Source organism: Oratosquilla oratoria, chromosome 28 (assembly GCF_046742065.1).
Source record: "Oratosquilla oratoria isolate Oo_2021 chromosome 28, ASM4674206v1, whole genome shotgun sequence".
Classification (NCBI taxonomy): Eukaryota; Metazoa; Arthropoda; class Malacostraca; order Stomatopoda; family Squillidae; genus Oratosquilla; species Oratosquilla oratoria.
Window position 1 is genome coordinate 31367083 of NC_134804.1, and position 23920 is coordinate 31391002.

General features: G+C 40.0%; 1 protein-coding gene across 1 annotated transcript in view; it reads right to left on the reverse strand.

Moving 5' to 3' along the window:
• bsf (bicoid stability factor) overlaps positions 1–23656 on the reverse strand; it is a 49844-nt gene extending 26188 nt beyond the window's left edge. The window contains exons 1-11 of the mRNA XM_076211079.1: positions 23451–23656; positions 14277–14437; positions 13803–13925; positions 10550–10707; positions 10087–10196; positions 8060–8291; positions 5362–5553; positions 4053–4266; positions 3096–3314; positions 2346–2492; positions 613–749 (exon numbers count right to left, since the gene is read on the reverse strand). Coding sequence (XP_076067194.1) covers positions 613–749; positions 2346–2492; positions 3096–3314; positions 4053–4266; positions 5362–5553; positions 8060–8291; positions 10087–10196; positions 10550–10707; positions 13803–13925; positions 14277–14437; positions 23451–23590 — 1833 coding nt within the window. The 5' untranslated portion in view covers positions 23591–23656. The remainder of the gene's footprint in view (positions 1–612; positions 750–2345; positions 2493–3095; positions 3315–4052; positions 4267–5361; positions 5554–8059; positions 8292–10086; positions 10197–10549; positions 10708–13802; positions 13926–14276; positions 14438–23450) is intronic.
• Positions 23657–23920: the final 264 nt, after the last annotated feature.

Here is a 23920-nt window from a genome sequence, read left to right on the forward strand (position 1 = left end):
GCTGTTGGCACAATCAATCCTTCATACAGTCTCCTCTTATTCATAGTCCCATGATATACCTTCTTCTTCCTAATAAGGGAGGTAGCCAGTCAAGTCAAGTCATGCATCCACCCCCACCCATTCCACTCACATCCACCACCTTTTTTTCCCCCTCAACTTAGTTCCTTGTGAATGAAGTGTCATCCCTTTTTACTATGTACTGCCTAGGTCAGAAGCAATGCAGCAAGACAAAGCACACCCACAACAAGGCTGCTTCACTTACAGTCCCTCCCTCCTTGTCCCCTCATGCAGAAAATAGATGGAGAGAAATCCTTTCAGGTTGCTTCAAAATATCATCCATACACAACCATGCTCCACTCATCCCTATCCTCAGCCTAACCACAAGTCCTTAAATTTGTTTAGAACCCAAGAACTGTAACCACGAAAGGGTTAGTACCAGTTCCTCACAAATAGTTTATAACCCTTTACACTTACAGGAGGAGGTAAGATGAACAGGAAACAAATGGCAGATGGATAGGAGTGGAATGAGTAGGAATGAGTTTGTGCCTTGGTTGGGTACAAGGCCCTTAGTGTATAGATAGATAAATATATAGACATTTGCAGTTCACTTACTTTGAGCATGGGCTCCAACTTCTCAATCATCTGCTGTGGTCTTGACATATATACAACATCAAGCAAGAAATTCCCAACAACTATTTCATTTTGAGGCAGCGCTGTAACTTTTTCACCATCGCTATCCGACTCTGAACCTACGGGGAAGGAATGAGAGATCAATTCTATGTATTCTGTAGCATATATACTGTAGTATGGGGCAATACTTGTCCTTAGATAATGACTGCATATCATACAGTCACTTTAGGGACTGTTTTGGGGTGCCTGTATAGATCTAAGTCACACAACATTTATCAGTGTTAGAGTAAAATCTCTACTAATAATGACAGAATAACTCCAAATGTTCGAACATTCAATAAAGGAATGAGATGTTTTTGTACTATTGCTGTCCCTCCTTTATGCTGCCCCAGTGAGCCTTTTCTTTACCATTTCTATGACTATCTCTTCCTTCTCTGACTTCTTTGTAATGGAGGGAGAAAAGAATACATACATACATACATATACCAAGGCTTTTTCCCCCTTACAAGGGAGGTAGCCAAAAAGGGAAAGGCATAAAAACACTCCCACCCATTTCATCCCCAAATACACTCCACACCCCTCCCACCCTCCCTCTCATCTGAGCACCTCCTGGATGACGGGTCATTCCTGCACCCTGCCCACCACCCTGGGTCAGAAGCAGTGTCGCAAGACACAGCACATCCACAGCAAGGCCGCTTCATTTAATCGGCGACCCCCCCTCTCCGTCCCCCCTTACATATAAGGAGAGGACGGGGAGAAATCCCTTCGGGCTGCGTCAAAATTTACTCACACATACTACCCCACCCCCCACCCCCCCGCCCATTCCTCCTCATGCAATCACAACATCATCCATATACAACCATTCTCCACTCACCTCTGTCTTCCGTCCTCTCCCTTCCTTCCTCAACAGACATTCCCCTCTTCCCCAAAGCCCCCTTCACCCCATCCATCCACCTCATCCTAGGACGTCCCTTCATGTTCACTCCCTCCACATCTGCCTTCCATACCTCTTTTACTAGTCTTTCTTCACTCATTCTTTCCATGTGTCCAAACCATCCTAATATTCTTTCATCAACTCTATCTCCCAAATCCTTTTTCACCCCTGTTCTCCTCCTCACCTCCTCATTTCTCACTCTATCCAGCCTAGTAACCCCCACCATACTTCTCAGACACCTCATCTCAAACACATTCAAACTCCTTCTCTCTTCTTCTCTTATGTTCCATGTTTCTGCCCCATACAGTGCTGTTGGCACAATCACTCCTTCATACAGTCTCCTCTTCGCATCCATTCCCAAATGTCTATTCCTCATTACACTCTTTAATCCACCAAGGCATTTACTCGCTTCTCTCAATCTACATTCTACCTCCACCTTCACTCCACCTTTTCCTGCTACACTTGCACCCAAGTATCTAAAACTATCCACTTATAGCAAACTCTTAAAACTTTGTGTGGTGTATATGTGTTTGTGCATGTACATTTGTGTGTGTGTGTGTGTATTTACCTAGTTGTATTATACAGGAAGGAAGAATGCCACCATTTAAGAGAGAAGAGAGGAGAGGAGAAAAAAAAAAAAAAAAAAAAAAAAAAATCTTACAAACAACTTCCTTTGGAAGATTCACAAGACACTCATCAGTAAAAGCATTAGTGATTATTATTTCTTTTTTCCAAGAGCACAACAGATCCAATGGAGTGAAATACAAGCAAGGAACATTACCTGATTCGGCAATAGTCTGCTCATCACTTTTGCTGGCCCCCATTTGTCCTAACAAAACTGCTGCAGCATTGGCTTCTGTGGACTTCAAATAGGCTTCACTTAGGGCTCGCCTCAGCTTCAGCAACACTCGTACACGATATCTATCGACTGGAATGAAGATAATATTTATATTAGACAAAAATACGGTTATATGATTGAGCCCTCAACCCAATTCACCCAACTCACCACATGACAAAAGTAGAACATAACATATTACTTAAACACATATAAGCTCTCCCTAACAACAGCCCCACAGGCCTGCCGTGGCTTTGTCTGGTAACCGCACAGGGATTTAGTGTCAGTCCAAATCCTGGCCACACTGCAGAGGTTAGGAAGGGCGTCCATTCTAAATAATGGCTTCAGCCCTTTCAGCCCCACCCCTGCATCCACTACTACTTGGTTTTCAGGTGGATTCCTAAAGCCCCTTCCCTGCCCTCATACTGACATATGAATTTTTTTTTTATATGCTTCAAGTTGAAAACAACAAGCTTAAACACAAAGATGTATTTCATAAATTAAATCCTTCCACCACCCCCAGGGGAATGGTACCACCCATTTTGGGAACCAAAGAGATAAATGAAGTACTGGAAACTAATACATACATACATACATATATATACCAAGGCTTTTTCCCCCTTACAAGGGGGGTAGCCAAAAAGAAAAAGGCATAAAATCATTCCTGGAAACTAATAAAAAAAAAAATTTACTTACTCAGATCAGCAGCTGTCTGAAGGTTGCCATTTTGAATATGGTAACTGATGAAGGCATTGATGATATTAGGGACACTGATGTCGCACTCCTTCATCTGGGCAATGGCTGGCTCGGGGTCACTTTCATCCTGGGCAACAGCTGGGATGATGTAATCGACCATCGTTTCCAAAGTCACAGGAACCTCCATGGCCTGCATCTCTTTAATCATATCATACACCTCTGTAGAGAGAAGGTGACATGAGAGGAGCAGGATTCTTGCCTTTTTGCATTAGGAGGACTGTTTCAACCTTTTATGAGCAAACAGCACATAACTGATTTCCTGTCAGCTTTTGGTCCTTACTCTAATTTCATTCTGGGTAATGTCAGGAGATTCTACCCAGCTCAAGGGATTTACTATATCAAAAGGGTAGTGACTTGATTAACCAACATGCTATAGTGCAATGGTTCTTAAATTTTTTTTTTGGCCATGCACCACCTAACCACCTTTAAAATCCGGATCTCCCCCCCAGGTAGTGATATACAATTCTTATCATTTGAAAAATAAACTCCCCTTCAGCTAAAAAAGCATAAAAGCTTGGTTTAACCACTTCAAAAGAACAAGGCATAAAAAAAAAAAAAAAAAAAAAAAAAATTATATATATATATATATAATAATAATAATAAAATATAAATATTTTTTTTTACCCAGACTTCCTCAGTTGCCCTCAATTGCACCCCTTAAAAATCATGCTGCCCACCTGAAAAACTGAACTGCCCACCTGTGGGGCATATGCCCCACAATGAGAAACACTGCTATATTGTCATACTCTACAATCTTTTTTCTTACTAATATAAAGAAATTTTACTAATTTTGGAAACACTGCCATAGTGAGGAGGCCATGCTGAAAGAGTTAATGGTCAATCACATTTCTGAGAAACTGCTATTATGTAAAACATTTTGAGAAACAATTCACTCACTGTCAGTTTCTTTGCTGTTGGTGAGACCTCTGAAAATTGGCCAGAAGTAGTGTGGTCTCACTGGAGACTGGTTCTCTTGCAGAACTTTAATTAAAGCCAAAGCAGAATCTCTCTGTCCCATCGTGAGTGAAATTTCCAATGCCTTTTCTATTGCTCTAACATTCAACCCTTTGGTCTTCATCAACTGACAGTACTGGATCACCTGACTTACTGGCTGTGGGAGAAAAAAACAAACAAATGTAAGCTAATATTACAGACATGTACAATCATATACCAAAAAGGCCCTTGCCTTTTTGTAAGGAGGATGGCCCATCCAAAGCATACACTCACCCTTCACCCATCCCAGACACACTGGTTGTCCCATTTACCTATGAAGGAAACCTTCCCCCCACCACACCTTCAGGGCTGATACCTGGTCTTTGGACCAGGACCAAAAATTTACTTTCTATCACTTCTCCACCTCCTGCTGATCTATTTTCACAATTTTTTTTCTTTTTCTTTTATGCCTTTTTGATTTTATGCTATTATTTCATGCCTTTTGACTTTGGCTACCTCCCTGGTAAGGGGGAAAGAGCCCTTGGTATATGTATCTACTTTTCTTTCACATATAACCTGGCCTCCTACAATTCTTCCTTATAACCAGTAACACCAAAACCAACCCAAGCCCTTAAACATACCCAAAACCCATGTATTACACACACACACCAATTCCCAATTTGGTGTCACAATACAACTCCTGGGTAATCTTATATACACCACACTCAAACATTAATTTGTACACAATGAAATAAGAGCCACTGCCAACACACTCACACCTACACTCAAAAACACTCCAACACAAAACATACTTTAAACACATTAGAAATAAAGATTAAAATCATAACACAGAGATCCAACATTCAATCAACCCACCCACTGCCCCAGGTTTCTCTTGTACCTCTTTTCACCCTTTACAAGGGAGGTAGACAAAGTCAAAGGCATAAATCCACTCCAACCCATTTCATCCCCACATACTCCACTCCCATTCACCACCCCTCCCTCCCTTTTTTCTCTTACAGAAAACCCAAAAATCCCAGGTAACTGACAATAGTCACAGGATTATGATTATTTCAGATGTGGTATCTGTAAATGATTATTTAGTTTCTTTTGTTTGGTTGAAGACAGGTATGTTGATGTGTATTAGTGTTATGAATCTATCTTTGTGTTGAGTGTTGTCTTCCCTGATTTGTGTATTCATTGAATGTGGGTAGGGTAGATCAATAACAGACTACAGAAGTACAAGGATTCATTTAAGGATAAAACTACTTACCCTTCCAACCTTAACGAGGTGTTTTATAAAGAAGTACCCAACAGGAGCAACAACACCTTCTGAATTCTGTGGCAAAACCATTGACTCCATTTGTTTGAAAGCTACATCATCCTTCCCAATGTTGATCAGTCGAAATATGAGGTTTATTGCATCCTGATTATATCCGATTCCTTTTGGCACTTTCTCCATAAGCTGCAATGAGGAAAAATATCTTCATTATTTCTTTTTATTAAAACTGGCATTTACTTGCTTCTCTCAATCTACAATCTACCTCCACCTCCACTCCTCCCTTTCAAGCCACATGCAATTCCAAATATCTAAAGCTATCCACTTCATCCAGCCTCTCTCCTTTAATACTCTCTTCCAAATTGCTGCCATACTCTCCTTTTGTACATTTCATTACCTTAAAGTGTACATCTTGTACATCTCATCACCTTAAACAAGGGATTAAAAAGTGTAATAAGAAATAGACATTTGGGAATGGATGATAAGAGAAGATTGTATGAAGGGGTGATTGTACTAACAACACTGTATGGGGCAGAGACATGGAACACAAGAAAGGAACAGGGGAAGAATTTAAAAGTGTTTGAGTGAGAAATGAGGGGGTGAGGAGAAGAACAAGGGTGGAAAAGAAGATGGGAAACAGGGTTGATGAAAGAGTATTGGAATGATTTGGACACATGGAAACAATGATTGGAGAAAGACTTGAAAAAGAAATGTGGAAGGCAGGTGGATGGAGTGAACATGAGGGGACAAAAGAGGATGAGATGGATGGTAAAAGGAGTATTGAGCAAGGGGGGGATGTCTGTTGAGGAAAGAAGGGTGAATACAAAAGATAGGGGTGAGTACAGAATGTCTGTGTATGGATGATACTATGATACATGGAAGGGAGTGGGTGGGGGATGGGAGGGTTAAGGAGTGGTTATGTGTGAATGATATTCTGAAGCAGCCTAAAGGGTTTTCTCTCTGTCTTCAATGTTTCTGCATGATGGGACAGAGATGGGAGGGTTGCCAATTAAATGAAGCAGCCTTGCTGTGGATGTGCTGTGTCTTCCTGCATTGCTTCTGACCCAGGGTGATAGGCAAGATGCAAGAATGACCCACTATCCATGAGGAGCCAGGAAGAGAAGGAGGGAGAGGTGGTGTATGGGAGAAGATCTGGTGAGGATGAAATGGGCAAGTGTGGAATTAGGCCTTTTGACTTTGGCTACCTTCCTGGTAAGGGGGAAAAAGCCCTTGGTGTGTGTATATGTGTGGAGGGAGTGAACATGAAGGGATGTCCTAGGATGAGGAGGATGGATGGGGTGAAGGGGGCTTTGGGGAAGAGGGGAATGTCTGTTGAGGAAGGACGGGAGAGGACAGAAGACAGGGGTGAATGGAGAATGGTTGTATATGGATGATGTTGTGATGCATGAGGTGGAATGGGTGGGGGGATGGGGGGTGAGGTAGTATGTGTGTGCAAATTTTGATGCAGCCCAAAGGGATTTTTCCCCCTCTTCTCCTTTATGCATGGGGGGACGGAGAGGGGGGGTCGCCGATTTAATGAAGCGGCCTTGCTGTGGATGTGCTGTGTCTTGCGACACTGCTTCTGACCCAGGGCAGTGGACAAGGTGCAGGGATGACCTGTCATCCAGGAGGTGCTAAGATGAGAGGGAGGGTGGAGGGGTGTGGAGTGTATTCAGGGATGGAATGGGTGGGAATGATTTTATGCCTTTTCCTTTTTGGCTACCTCCCTTGTAAGGAGGAAAAAGCCTTGGTATATGTAGATGGGATTGGAATGACTGTGGATGAAATGGGTGGGAATGGGTATATGCCTTTTGACTTTAGCTACCTCCCAGAAGGGGGAAAAGACCTTGGTATATGGAGGGATAGATGGATGGAAAGATGGTTGGATTGTCATCATCATCCATCCCCATCATTCAAAGAATATAAATTTTTCCAGCCTATACAGTATTTTCCACAAGGTAAGGAAATTAGGCCTAGAAGGGGAAGAAATCTTTACCCCTTTCATTCACATTTCACTTACCACTACAAAAGCCCAAAACCCTAATGACCCATCTCATTATACCACACAAGCACACCCAAATGAACTAGAAAAAGGGGAGTAATTAGCATATTACTCAAACATATACAACAACCTTCCACCTGCACCACACAACACTATTTACCTATCTATATTTCAGGGTCCTTTTCCCCCTAGGAGGTAGCCAACCAAGCCATGCACTCACTCCCACTCACCACTCATTATTTCACTCTCATCTTAGCTCCTCCTTGATGAAAAGTCATCACTGTCTCCTGCCCATTGCATGGGTCTGAAGCAATGCAGCAAGATACAGCACATCCGTAGCAGGGCCACTTCATTAACATGGCAACCCTCCCTTCTCATCCCCTCATACAAGAGTAAATAAATAAACAAATAAATGATGTTGAAGATGTTGAAGATGATGATGATGGTGAGGATGGCAGTGGTGGTGATTCGGTTTAAGGTCGCGAAACCCTCCCACCTCTATTAGGAGGTTAGGACAGTGCCCCTTACAGAGGACTTTGTAGTATGGAATTTAACGAACTATGCCCTTGGTTCAACTCACAGGTGGCAAAGTTTAAACAGCCTTGACCTTCATCACAAGAAATGACGCCCTAACCCGCTCAACCAGCAAGCATCCAAATGAATAATACTAACAATAATAATAATAATCACCTCTGGGACATGTTGTTCATGGCCATTGGCAGCCAGGGCATAGATCAAATCCATGAAATCTCTGTGGTTGAGGACAACATCAGCACTCTGACATTCTTCCAATGTTTTCCAAAGCAGTTCCATTTCTCCATGTTCAGCATAGGCACTCAACAGTGTGCAGTAGGTCTCTGTACTCAGCTCCAGCCCAGCACCTTCCATGATTCCAAGAATACTTTTTGCACTCTCCAAGTCACTGTACAAAAGATGGTCACATATATTCATCTTTACAATGCAAATAAAATCACAACACAAATAAAATTAACAATAAAAAAAAGATGAAGATTATTCACATTTTTTCTAATCAAGAAAATTATTGGACCCATAAAAAATATGGTTTTTATCAACTAAATAGCCCTTACCCCCATATACAGAGGGAGGAGGGACAAGTTAAAGCATATACCAACCCTTCACCTATGCAAAAACCCATTTGTTGTCCCTCTCATCTTAGCTCCCTGTGGATGAAGGATCATCCGTTCCCTGCCCACTGCTTGAGTCAGAGGTAATAGAGCAAGACACAGCACCTCCACTCCTCTTACACATAACACTCACTTCAACCTGTCCATCCACTTATCCATTCATATACCAAGGGCCACTTCCCCCTTATGAGAGATGCAGCCAAGTCAAAATGCAAGCACCCACACCCACTCCCATCCTCCACCCTTCCCTCCCTCTCATCACAGTTCCTCACAGACAACGGGTCATCCCTGTATTCAGCCCATTGCCCTGGATCAAAAACTATGCAGCAAGACAGCATATCCACAGCAAGGCCACTTCACTTAATCAGTGACCCCCCCCCCCCACCTCTGTCCCCTCGTGCATAAAAGAGAGAATACAGGAAGAAATTCCTTCAGGCTGCATCAAAATATCATTCATACATAACCACTGCCTACCCCCACATCCCCTCCCTCCTTTGCATCACAATATAATCTATACATAGTCATTCTCCACTCACCCCTACTTCCTGCCTTCTCCCTTCCTTGCTTAATTCCCCTTTCACCCCATCCATCCATATTTCTTCAACCTGTTCACTCACCTTATTCTGTCTTCCCCTCAAGTCCACTCCACCCACCTCTGCTTCCCACATTCCCTTTACTAGTCTTTCTTAACTCCCTTCTATGTGTATAAACCATTCTGCCATCCTTTGAATAACCCCAATTGCCAGCTCTTCCTCCAATCCCACACTCCACCCCATTTCTACATTTCCTACTCCATCCTTCCTCCCAATCTCTACCACGGTTCTAAAGTATGTCAAGGCTTCTCCTTTCTGACTCCAAATTCTAAGTCTATTCCATACAGTGTCAGGGGAACAATCACCCCCTCATACAGTCTTCCTTTTGTGCTCATCCACAAACAACCACCTCCTGTGACATTCTTTACTGTCCCCAAACACCCAATTCCCTTTATTCTATAACTCACCTCTGCCCCTACCCCAACTCGCTGCCACATGCCATCCCAAACAATTTCCCCACTTCCTCCAGCCTCTTGCCCTTTAGATTTGCATCCAGCTCACTGCTATCCTAAGCCCTTGCACATGTCATCACCTAACCCTTGCCCACATTGACCTTCAGCTCTCACCTCTCACATAGTCGCATACCCTCCTAAAGCCCACCACCAAGTGCCTCAGTCCCTCTTCCAACCCAGCCACGAGTACAATATCATACGCAAACAACAACAGCCTCACAGCCCACATCCCCCCACTTTTACTTAAAGCTCCAAGCCTCTACCCTCCACTTTCACCCACCACCCACACTAGACCCATCAATATCAAAAGTGTAAACTACTTATAAAACACCTAAATACCTGTTGGGCAGTGGCTCCTAGCCTCTGTGGTGAGACCAAAATGACAATTGCAAATATGTTCTTAAGACATACATGAATTAATCTTTTGACTTTTTTCAGATTTTCATTAATACTTTTATTAAAATTTTGTGCCACTTGCTTAAAGATATGGCAACTGGATGCAAACCTATTTTCTTTTGGACACTTACTTGGCTCTTGAATGCCCTGTAATGAGAGCATTGAATATATTCTCGCCAACCGGAAGTTGTTTCTCCTTCATATACTCCAGAATCTTTGTAGCTCCATCAATGTCTCCATTCTGAAAATACATTCTTTCTTGGTCAAACCAGTCTCTAACTTTATACACACATACATATATCAAGAGGTGTTTTCCCCCATGTAAAGTGGACAGCTGTATCAAATCATACACAAGAAAAGTCTTTAGATGGTGACTGAATGTCAACATGCAGTCAATACCCAAGTACAGAACAGACAAATACATCCATTTGTGCTGCATCATCCTTTCACCCATTCTCAGTCTCCACCCATTCCACTCCTCTGTGATCACACGATTCTTTACTTCTATCTATATTCCACGAGCTTTTTCCCCTTCATAAAGGAGGTAGCCATGTCAAAATGCACACAAACATCCCCACCCATTTCTTTACTTACTTGACAATACCGAGATATCAGCCGTTGGTATGTGACCCTGTTAGGCTCCATGCCCTTCTTTTCAAGGTCTGCCAGGAATTCATTTGGGGCAAAGGGAAACTCGTTTTCCAAATACACTCGAAGGAGAGCATTGTAATGGCTGATATCCATGGGCACACCTGAAATATTAATGATGATGTGATGATGATGATATAGTTTAACATCTTAAACTCCCCCCATCTGGCTAGGATGGTGCCTCTTATATAGGAATTTGTGCATACATATGTAGACATACCAAAGGCTTTTTTCCCCCCTACAAGGGAGGTAACCAAAAAACAAAGGCATAAAATCCACTACCACCCATTCCATCCCTATCACACTCCACTCCCCTCCACCCTCTTCCCTCCTTCTTATCTTGGTACCTCCTGGATGATGGAAATTAATTAACCATGCCCTTGATTCTATTTTGTTGGTGGCAGGGTTCAAACCACCATCCCCTTAACCTCCTCCACATGCAACAATGCACTAACCTGTTCAGCCACACAAATACAGAAACCTTGTACATCATACCCAAGGTGATAATTGAGCATGCATCTATCATCACTCTTAACCCCTTCACTCCGGGCCAAAATCTCGCGGGCAGCATTAGCTGCCAGACGTGCGATGTTGCGTCATAATACTCGCATTATAAAAAATAAAGTTACCGCTGTATTGCTCGTTTTCTTTCACACGTGAATTTTGATAACCATAGAAAATATGATGAAGCCAGTTTACATAGTATGGGGGTCACGCAGGTACAACTGCAATATATATAATCAAGACACCGACATCGGCATCCTCGCGTACCCACTTGCTCCTCATAACGCTATCGAAGGGGTTAAGGTGGTTAAATCTACTTAAGCAAAATTTTTATTTCTCCTAATCTATCTATATACCCATGGTTTTCCCCCTTACAAGGGAGGTAGCCAAGTCAAAAGGCAAGTACCCATTGCCACCTATCATCCCATTGATTATTCATATCTTCTAATTGCTTGAACAATCTACTACATTTTATATCTCTGTATTTCTCATGCACAATATGACTTGTCGTGCATTTGTTTTTGATCATCAATGGCCAGTAATTGCATCCTTGGGGATGCTATTGTGCTGAGGAAGTGTAGTCACAGAGGTGCAGGTCAGAAACATAGGAGGGAAAGGGGAAATTTTTTAAATGATCATCATACTTCCTTGAGTGAAAATTTATCTCTAACCTGTAAACTGTGACATATATCATATGACAAACAGTTGTAACTTTGACATACATCATATGATGTGAAGGCTTTTCTTAAAATTGGCAGTTTATATTTCACTCCCCGTCTTCTTTTATGCATGAGGGGACGGAGAGGGGGGGGGTTGCCGATTTAATGAAGCGGCCTTGCTGTGGATGTGCTGTGACTTGCGACACTGCCTCTGACCCAGGGCAGTGGACAAGGTGCAGGGATGACCCGTCATCCAGGAGGTGCTAAGATAAGAGGGAGGGTGGAGGGGAGTGGAGTGTATTTAGGGATGGAATGGGTGGGAATGATTTTATGCCTTTTTCTTTTTGGCTACCTCCCTTGAAAGGGGGAAAAAGCCTTGGTATATGTATGTATGTATGTATATGTCTTAAAATGAAGACTGCCAACTCAGGGTGAACAAATCCACACATTACACCTACCCACCCACATATCCTTTGTTCACCTCAGACATCATGGAAGAGGCAGGTCAGTCACCTCCACATGACCCACAACCCTCTAATTCTCGTGGTGTAAGACGCAAGATAACTTACACGAAAAACATTCATATGAAAAAGAAAGAGACAGTGGATGATTGAAGCAGTAGTGGCAAGGAACAAAGTGCAAGGTAGTAGACCCATTGTCGTTCTTCAATAGATCTTCAACAAATGTTCCCTGCCACTCACCCATGCATAACCACTGCTACACCCACTACCTCAAAATGACAACATGTACAACTTTGCTACACCATAACGCCTGAACTAAGGCAAATAATTAACTAATATTTGGTTTTCCTATACTTTTCCAAGCAATCTTTTATTTCATGACAGAAAAAACTTTCTTTTGAGCAACCTTTTTTTTTTAACCCCAAACAATTGCACACCATGGATAAGACTGGTGAAACCCTATTGCAGTTATTAGGGTTCATTATAAAAACTGCTACTTAGTTCTGGTTCATAAGGATGTCATCAAAGTCCTTAAAATGTTGACTGTATATAACTAGTGCAGGGGATAGATTATACATATATACTTATACCAATGGCTTCTTCCCCCCTTACAAGGGAGGTAGCCATAGTCAAAGGTATAAATCCACTCCCACTCATTTCATCCCCATATACTCCACTCCCATTCACCACCTCTCCCTCCCTCTTTTCTTGGCTCCTCCTGGATGACGGGTCATTCTTGCATCTTGCCCACTGCCCTGGGTCAGAATCAATGTAGAGTGACACAACTCATACAAACCAAGGCCGCTTCATTTAATTGGCAATCCTCCCCCATCTCTGTCCCCTCATGCAGAAAAAGAGAAGATGGGGAGAAATCCCTTCGGGCTGCACCAAAATATCATTCACACATACTCCACAAACAAATTATACAACAAATTTGAAACTTAAAGAAAAATAGCAATGACAATTACTGAAAATAAAACAAATGCTATATAGATATGGCTATGATTAATTTATGACTACATCCTTAACTGTGGTAATTGTGGTTACGGGAATGACTTTGTTTACCTGGAGCTACGGCAATTTCCCGAAAGCTCGTTTAATTTTTTATTTGGGAATCTTCCTGTAACTTCGTATCACACTATTGTAATTTTAATAAATATTATTAAACTCCCCTCCCTCTTTATTATTTATTTAAACCTATGTCATAATTTGATTAACAAATCGGGAACTTGAGAACTTATGTCAAGTATCTGTTGTCCCGTGACTTCGAAACCGTTTTCAAGGCTCAATAAAACTCCTGCCGAACAAGACCAACTTTCTGTCACGGTACGGAAGACTAGCTGCAACCCTCGTCCCAGTGACTAGCTTCAACACTGGTACCGTGACAAGCTTTAACCGTGTCTCCAAAAGGACGATAAAACCTCAGCAAGGAACTAGCCATCGAAGTCTCAAGCATATATATATATTTCTAACGATTTTTGTTAGAGAACTCATTCAGGTAAGATTCTCTAACGTCCTGTTTTGTTGATCTAATTACGACATAACAATGAAAGTTAAACTTTATTACATTCTTACCAAATTTGTGTAAAGTTTCCCATATGTTGTGAACCAGTTTTGTTCGTACATCTGGATCTTCTTCTGGTACCAAACTTCCACAACAGCGAATAAGGAGCAAACTTTGATTGCTTGATGCTGACTCTGTTCAATATCAAGATTACAATCAATACATTATCATATAAACACATATATGCATACCAAATTTTTTTTTCTGTTTTACATGGGATGGTCAAATAAAAGCATAGCTAATTCCCACACATGAATGACAAAAACATCATGACAAATGTGGTAAATAAAAATGTTTCATTAATACCATTTAGCAAAATTAGTGATACAAGTTTATTGTAATAATGATTTTTTTAACTGGACACACTATATCCATAAATATGCCAAGACTACTCCTCCTTAAAAGAGAAAATGGCGGAGTCAAACCAAGCAATACCCCACACATAAATATCGAAGATTAAAAAATGATGTATTTCTAAAACTTACTAAAAGATTTCACTTCATTAAGAATGTCTTCAATGTCCTGTAAAGCTATTCTTCCTGTTCTTCTAATGTCTGAGTCAAGACGAGTGAGAGCTTTGTCTAGACTCAGTGCTGGACTTGGTGATGTCTCTATGTTTTCTAAAGGTTTCTGTGCAGCAAAGTTCCTGAGAAAAAAAAAAAAATTATCATCACACTTAAGGAAATGATGAAAACAAAATGGTGATCCCCCTTACACTCACAGAAGTGATTATTTGCCATTTTGACATATTGGGTTATAAGTTTCAGTTTCCTATTGCATCAAAGTCCATTTACAAAAGATTAAGGCAATGTCCTTGGAGGTTTTTGATATTCCTGAGTTCCAAGGACTTGATATGTAAACAATTGTTGAGTTCCCCATTTCATTATTCAATTTTTCATAAAGTCATCACAAATTGGGTTAAGCATTATATTATGAAAATAAGAATGTTTTTGAATTACGTAAATTGCCTTGTTACTGCAATAAAATAAGTTCTAACAATAATAATTACTCAAATGACAAGATATCAGATGATATCATGGTACACATATACAATACATGTAGGGCTTTTTCCCCCTTACAAGGGAGATAGCCAAAGTAAAAAGGCATGATTCCACTCCCACCCATTTCATCCCCACCCACTCCACTCCCATTCACCACCCCTCCCTCTTATATGATATAGTAATTAAAAGAGGACATTCTTGGAAAACACTATGACATTAAAGAATTAAATTTCCAGCTTCTGTAATTGGATAGCCTACAGGAATAAATGATACGAACCTAGGTCAGAGGTAAGAAAGGTATGAAACTTGGTTAGAGGTAGCTTTAAATGTAAGCAAAAATGGTGTGATCATTTACGAAAGATTTTTATGAATAAAATTAAAAATACATACATACATATACCAAAGGCTGTTTCCCCCTACATGGGGGGTAGCCACAAAGAAAAAGGCATAGAAACCACTCCCACCCATTCCACTTCCTATATATTCCACCCCCTCCCTCCCTCTCATCTTGGCACCTCCTGGATGACGGGTCATCCCTGCATCCTGTCCACTGCCCTGGGTCAGAAGCAGTGTCGCAAGACACAGCACATCCACAGCAAGGCTGCTTCATAAATTCGGCGACCCCCCCTCTCCGTCCCCTCATGCAGAAAAGGAGAAGACGGGGAGAAATCCCTTCAGGCTGCGTCAACTTTTTTTTTCATACATACTTCCTCACCCCCCATCCCCCACCCACTCCCCCTCATGCATCATAGCATCATCTATACACAACCCCTCTCCATTCACCCCTATCTTCTGTCCTCTCCCGTCCTTCCTCCACAGGCATTCCTCTCTTTTGTAATGCCCCTTTCACCCCATCCATCCATCTCATCCTAGAACACCCGCCTCATATTCACTCCTTCCACCTCTGCCTTCCATACTTCTTTTACTAATCTTTCTTCACTCATTCTTTCCATGTGTCCAAACCATCCTAATATCCTTTCATCAACCCTATCTCCCAGTTCCCTTTCCACCCCTGTTCTCCTCCTCACCTCCTCATTTCTTACTCTATCCAGCCTAGTAACCCCTATCATACTTCTCAGACATTTCATCTCAAACACGTTCAAACTCCTTCTCTCTTCCTCTCTCATGTTCCATGTTTCTGCCCCATACAATGCTGTTGGTACAATCACTCCTTCATATAACCTCCTCTTAGCATCCATTCCCAGATGTCTATTTCTCATTACACTTTTCAATCCACCAAGGCATTTACTCGCTTCTCTCAATATACATTCTACCTCCACCCCCACTCCTCCCTTTCCTGCCACATTCGCACCCAAATATCTAAAACTATCCACTTCCTCCAGTCTTTTACCCTTAATGCTCACCTCCAGCCTGCTGTCACTCTCTCCCCTTGTACATCTCATCACCTTACTTTTACCCACATTTATCTTCAGCTTTCTTCTTTCACACACCTTCTCAAACTGTCACTAACTTCCTCAATCCCTCCTCTGATCCTGCCACAAGCGCAGTGTCATCAGCAAACAACAACTGGCTCACCTCCCACTTTTCTCCATTTTCTTTAATCATCTCCAATCCCTGACCCACTACCCTTGCATTTACCTCTCGCACCACCTCGTCCATGTAAAGATTGAACAGCCAGGGTGACATAACACATCCCTGACGAAGTCCCAACTTTATCTCAAACCATTCACTCTCTCCATCTCTAATCCTAACACAAGCTCTACTACTCTCGTAAAAACTCTTGACAGCTCTTAACAGCTTTCCTCCTATCCCATATATCTGCAGTTCCTCCCACAGTGCCTTCCTATCTTCCCTGTCATAAGCCTTTTCCAGATCCATAAAAGCCCAAAAAACATCCTTCCCCTTTCCTATAGCTTTCTCCCATATCTGTCTTACCACAAAGATCTGATCTACACAACCCCTACCTGTCCTAAACCCGCACTGTTCCTCACCAATTACTCCCTCTGTTCCTCTCCTAATCCTCTCAATCAAGACCCTCCCATACGCCTTCCCAACTACACTCAACAAGCTGATCCCTCTGAAACTACTACACTCACACTTGTCCCCCTTTCCCTTGTAAGGCGGAACTATACAGGCACTCCTCCAGTCCTCCGACACTCTACCCTCTCTCAAACATTAAACAACCTCACCATCACTGTACCTCCTTTCTTCAGACATTCTTCATGGCATCCATCTAGACCAGGTGCCTTACCTGCTCTCATCATCTTAAGAGCTGCTTTCACTTCATCCTTCCCTATTTTTCCTCCATTTTCCTCATTCATCACTCTCATTTTCTTAGCGCTTCCCACTGCAACTACCTTTCCCTCCCTATCCTCCTTCACATTTAGCAACTCCCTAAAATACTCTGCCCACCTTCCTCTCACTGCCTTCTCTTCCATTATCATCTCTCCATCTGCACCTTTTACCTTTTCCTCTCTACTTGATTAAAAATTAAATTCATAGTTTTACATATACAGTCATGTCCCAAGGACATGATATGATGTAATGTTTTCCATCTTTCTTAATTCTATTGCATATTGATACTCAAACAGCATAATTGAGAGCAATGATTAAAGATTCTGTGCAACAGATGCGTTCTTAGAGCACTGTAATTTTCAAGTAATGTGAGGTTATTTTTCACATAATATATGTAAAGAAGGGGGGTTCCATTCTTGAAACTTTGTAAATTAATGGGGACAAGTTACTAGATCAAAAATACTTTACTAAAAGAAAACTAGTCTGACATTTTGCACACATACATATTATCCTTGATTTATAGTTAAGAAACAATAAAACTACCAGTTAAGTATTTATACCTTATTGACATTTCCAGATCTTAGAATGCCAAAATAAAAAATATATTATTTTCAGAAAGTGGGGCCTAATATCAATGTTTCAATTAAGCAGACAAAAGACTGACACAGCAACTTAGTCCCAGACATCAGCAATAATAAACAAAAACAGACTCAATGAGATTTAATACTCAATGACTCCTATGAAACCTAAACCTGATGGTAAATTTTAGAAGTGCACACCTATGCAATATAACACCAGAAAATTAAATATTTTGTAAATCATAATACATTAATGTAATGTACATTTTTCTTGGCCAAAACCAATAACAGAAAAAGTTGCTAAAAGCAACACACTAATGAATGGAGCAGCGGCAGCTGCTTGAGACACCATCTTTGTTTTAATGGATGCTGAGGTCTTAGAAATTAAAGAAAAACAAATCCATCTATTCTAACCTAATCTAACCTGTATTTAGTAATGAGGTGCCTGTAATTCTAGAGGTAATCAGGTGTCATTTTCGACCTCCAAATCTATCAAAACAAATATGGTGTCTCAAAGAGTTGCAAAGTATCATTCTTAGCAACTCTTTCTGTTATTGATTTCTGCCAAGAAAAACGTATATAACATTGATGCATTATAATTTGCAGGATAATTATTTCATTTTCTAATGCTATACTGTGTTGGGTCCAGATGAAATTTTTCTGAGAGTGCTTAAGGAGTGTAAATTTGAAATCTGCGACCAGTTAACTGATACATTTAATAAATCGTTAGACACTGGTTTTGTGCCTACTGCTTGGGGGCAGGCAAACATTGTTCCTGTTTTTAAGAAGGGAGATAAATCATCTATATGCAACTACAGGCCAATCAGTTTGACATTGGTTATAGGTAAAATGCTTGAATCAATAATAGTAAATAGACTCAGAGAACACATTGAGAGACATAATTTAATTTCTGACACATAGCATGGTTTCTCCAAGTCATGTATGACTAATCTTCTATCCTTTTACACTAAAGTATATAAGGTGTCAGATAACAATGATAATTACGATGTTATTTATCTTGACTTTAGCAAAGCGCTCGACAAGGTGCCACACCAGAGACTACTAAATAAAATCAAAGCCCATGGCATAAGAGGAAATGTGTTAGAATGGATTAGAGCTTGGATCAGTAACAGAAAACAATGGATCACCGTAAATGGAGTAAAATCCAGGTGGGGCAATGTTACTAGTGGGGTTCCCCAGGGCTCAGTTTTGGGTCCCTTGTTGTTCATTATGTACATAAACATCTTAGACAATGGGATAAATAGTGACGTTAGTAAGTTTGAGGACGACACTAAAATAGGATTCCTAATTAGGTCAGGAGACGACGCAGAGATTCTGCAGGATGATCTTAATAAATTGTTCACATGGTCAGTGAAATGACAAATGAACTTCAATATCAAGTGTAGCATGTTAAACTTAGGGCTACACAACCCCGAAAATAGATACAGCTTAGATAACACATTCTTAGAGAAAAACAAGTGCGAGAGAGACTTGGGAATTCTAGCGCGTCCAGCCCTTAAAACCAGGAAACAGTGCATTGGTGCCAGGAATAAAACGAATAGAGCATTAGGTTTCATTGCTAGGACAGTAACGAATAGAAGTGCAGAGGTAATTATCAAACTCTATCTAGCAATAGTTACACCCATCCTTGACTATGCAGTACAGTTTTGGTCTCCGTCCTATAGAATGGACATCAATTCACTAGAATCAGTACAGAGAAGAATGACCAAAATGATAAATAGACTCAGAAATTTGCCTTACGAAGAGAGGCTTAGGCACCTTAACTTACACTCTCTGGAAAGACACAGTGCATGGTGATCTAATTGAGGTGTTCAAGTGGATCAAAGGCTTTAACAAGTGTGATGCAAACAAGGTCATCATATAAAAGCAACAGGGCAGAATCTTGCAGTAATGGATTTAAACTGGTCAAATTTAGATTTAAGAAGGAAATAGGCAAGAATTGGTTTACTAATATGGTGGTCAACAAATGAAATAGACTTTAACCATGTAGTGAGCGCTGAAACTATAAATTGTTTTAAGAAATGGACTTATGGATGGGGATGACGGGTGGTGATGGATATGGAGCTGCCTAGTGTAGGCTTTATGGTCTCTTGCAGTCTCCTTTATTCTTATGTTCTTATGTGTGCACTTCTAAAAAAAATACCAACCTGATTCCACATTTTCATGGAAAAAAGTTAAAATTGCATGTCACTATGGTCACCATATGGTAAAAATAGTCACTTGATACTAAGAATCTATACATATGATCAAATTAGATAATGTATCCAAGGATGAAAATAAGATAGTGTTCTAATGAAAAACAAATAGCTAGGGAATGTATAATTTTCAGAGCTGGGCCTGGGAGTATTACCACCACACAGATAGTGCATAACCAAAAAATCTACTTATGTGTATGTACATCTACATATACACAGTAACATGAACCATTCTAGGGAAATTATAATCGGTAATGCACTGACAGATTTGCACCCCAGATTTTTCAGTAACACTACTTGTCCAGCAGTAACTCACCCGGCTCTGTTATTTTACAATTCTGAAAATTATCAAGACCAATGATACTGGTGGCAAAGAAAAGTATTGCACAGTATCATTAAACATACTCCCATCATGAGGAATATAATATACAAGTGTCACTTTATGTATATTACTTTGTATATAAGAAATGAAGGACAATTTATAGTTTCACCCAACCAACGATTTTGATATGTGGCTTATGTGTTTCTGGTGAGAAATGTTGTGATATGAACAATGGTGTACATCATTTCCATCGCAAATGCGTACTTTTCAAGTAATTAATCATTGAAGTTATGCACTTATGCCTACATCTCTCCAACGATCTGGGGGGGGGGGAGCTGTGGGAAATCAGTAATTTTGGGTGGGTAGCACTAATAAATCGAGTAATGCGCTTTGCAAAACAGGTATAAAATGAACAAGAACAAAGAATTAAGATATAAAAAAACAAATTTCACCTTTGAGGTCCAGAGTGTGGTCGGTTAACGTGAGCGGCCATGTTTGTTTACCAAGTTACCAACGATTTGAAATATTTTTCACTACGCTAGGTTACGTTACATTAGGTTACATTATGCTATGTTAGGTTTGGTTACGCTAGGTTATGTTGTTAGGTTACGCTAGGTTACGTTAGGTTAGGTTAGGTTAAGTTACGATAGGTTAGGTTACGCTAGGCTAGGTTACGTTACGTTAGGTTAAGTTACGTTAGGTTAGGTTACATTAGGTTAGGTTAGGTTATGCTAGGTTAGGTTATGCTAGGTTAGGTTACATTAGGTTACGTTGGGTTAGGTTAGGTTACGTTAGGTTAGATTATGCTAGGTTAGGTTACGCTAGGTTACATTACATTAGGTTACATTAGGTTAGGTTAGGTTGGGTTAGGTTATGCTAGGTTAGGCTACGCTAGGTTACGTTACGTTAGGTTATGTTACGTTAGGTTACATTAGGTTAGGTTATGCTAGGTTAGGTTAGGTTAGGTTACATTAGGTTTGGTTGGGATAGGTTAGGTTTGTTTAGGTTATATTACGTTAGTTTACGGTTTGCAACTCTTGCGCAGGTGGAGTGGCCTTCGCTAAATGTAGCGACAAATACTTCGAATCGTTGGTAACTTGGTAAACAAACATGGCTGCTGCCCACGTTAGCCGACCACCCTCTGGACCTAAAAGGCGAAATTTATGTTTTTTATATCATTTTTATGTGTTCTTGTTCATTTTATACCTGTTTTGCTATGCGCATTACTCAATTTATTAGTGCTCCCCACCCAAAAACCCAGATTTCCCACAGGTCCCCCCAGATCATTGGGGATATATAGGCATAAGTGCATAACTTCAATAATTAATTACTTGAAAAGTACGCATTTGCGACGGAAATTATGTACACCATCGTTCATATCACAACATTTCTCACCAGAAACACATAAGCCACATATCAAAATCGTTGGTTGGGTGAAACTATAAATTGACCAAAATGAAATATGTGGTATTTACGTCTATCAATGTGAATGTGTTATGGGTTTTTGACACTAGCAAGTTACTGTGAAGTAATATAACTATGCAAAGTGTATCTTTATTTTTTTTATTAAACTTTCTGAATGCAAAGCTAGGTAAGTCAAACACCACCAGAGGCACCACCGTCAATGACGAGCACAATAGCGCGTCATTTTATGCGCACACCATGCAAACGGACAAATTTACATACCGCGGGAAATTTCATTCATACAAATGTTATGCGAGTGTATTTACTACGATCGTAGTAAATTTCAAACAATTACATCATCAGTTACATGTCGGTACATAAAAACATAAGATAAACATGGCGGCTTGCATTCAGCAGTAAATCGAATATTGGTTTATGTTTCAGCGTAAAAAATGAGCTAAATAAATTCAGTGTATTGGCAACTGACCAAAATGAACGAAAACTACTAGTCTCGCGGATTATTCTAATACCAAAATAAAGGCAGCATGTTACGGAAGAGCTGAGAAATCGGTGGTACTAATTAGTTTTTTTCTATCGGGTCGGATTATCGGATAACAACGTCAACATCCATCCCACCATCTTATATATCACTGGTGGTATGGATCAAAGTTCACTCTATTAAGTTTCATACTATTATGTTATTAGTGTATTAGACTTATAGTTGAATTATTTGAACTATTTTCTTTAAAATGTGTGATTTTCATGTAATTTGATCAAAGAGAAGTTACATTTTTATCCTCCGTAATATTACGAACCACAGCTACGATTCGTCCTGCCCGCTATCTATAATCACTGGTGGTATGGATCAAACTACACTATTAAATTTGTTACTATTGTGTTATTAGTGTAATAGATTGCATATAGTTGAATTATTCAAACCATTTTCTTTAAAATGTGTGATTTTCATGTAATTTGATGGTATTCGTAGCTGTGGTGGGTAATTTTGCAGAGGATAAAAACGCAATTCTTTGATCAAATTACATGGAAATCACACATCTTAAAGAAAATAGGTCAAATAATGCAACCATATGCTAAACTTTTATATAAAATTGTGCCTGTCAGTAATAACCTTCATTATTTTCATTTGATCGGCAATTAGTCAGACCGCACGTTTCAGCCCGATTTCCTGGGACAAAATAGGCCAGATTTAATTCCATTCAAAATGCAATATCTCGAGAACTAGGACAGCTAGATGGATAATTCAAATTGCATTGTACTCATAGCGACTTTTTGCATCCCATGAGAACTACTTCAGCTCAAATATCAGGAATTCCATTTTCATGTTGACCTAGCTAGCAAAGGAAATGAGAACTGTGCACAGAGATAAATACAGGCCCAATAATATCAAGTATCTAAAATATAAAAATGAGGATAAAGCTTAATCAATATTGTTACATGGAAATAAGACACTAAAATATTAAATAATCTAAGAGTTAAATAATTTCCATTTGAGGCAAAGTCCAAAAATTAAAATAATGCAAATAAAATAAATTTAGGTAGTGAACATATAAAATACAATTTGTACAAGACCTACCATAGAAATATAATCTAATCCTATTATAATTATGATCCTTGAAATGAAAGGTAGAAATCAAAATGATCAAATTCAATGTTAAATGTAAACCTTATAATAAGGCTTATTCATTTTAATATCTTCAACGCTGTCCAACCAATTAAAAGTAACGTAAGAAAAACTAATTTACTAAATCTAATAAGTCAAAACACAAAATGGTCTTGGCATTGCGATTTTCCACAATTCGACCAATAAATTTAACACCGGTGGGTAATGCACCATTTGCCTACAATTCTATGATTATCTAACCTGATTAATAAATACTCTTGTCGTGGTACTTGAAACTTTTGTACAGTAATTCCTTCATATCTGGAAGCGTTGACAGTGAGAGATCGCTTTAAACCACTAAATATCCTAAAGACATTTGCTGATCTTAATATTGCTGCCATGCCGATTTCAGGTCTGCAGCAGAACACAAACTTCAAGGCTTAGGCTCGTCTGCTAGAACAACAAAACAAATATAAAAGCGTCTTAGTAGACGATCAGACCATCGATCATCGACTGACATTGTTCGGTACTTGTGTATACTTATATAATCATAAATGAGTTTTATTTCCTTCGGCTAAATGACTGAAATCAGACATAATTATTTACCTATCAGTCTTCAAATCCAGTCAAAATCTTTACTTCTATCTAGAGGTGCCTGAAAGACATGAGACTTTGTCTCCAGGCCAGGATCTTTTCAGTCGATTTAATAATTCTTATCTTCGGCAATGGTA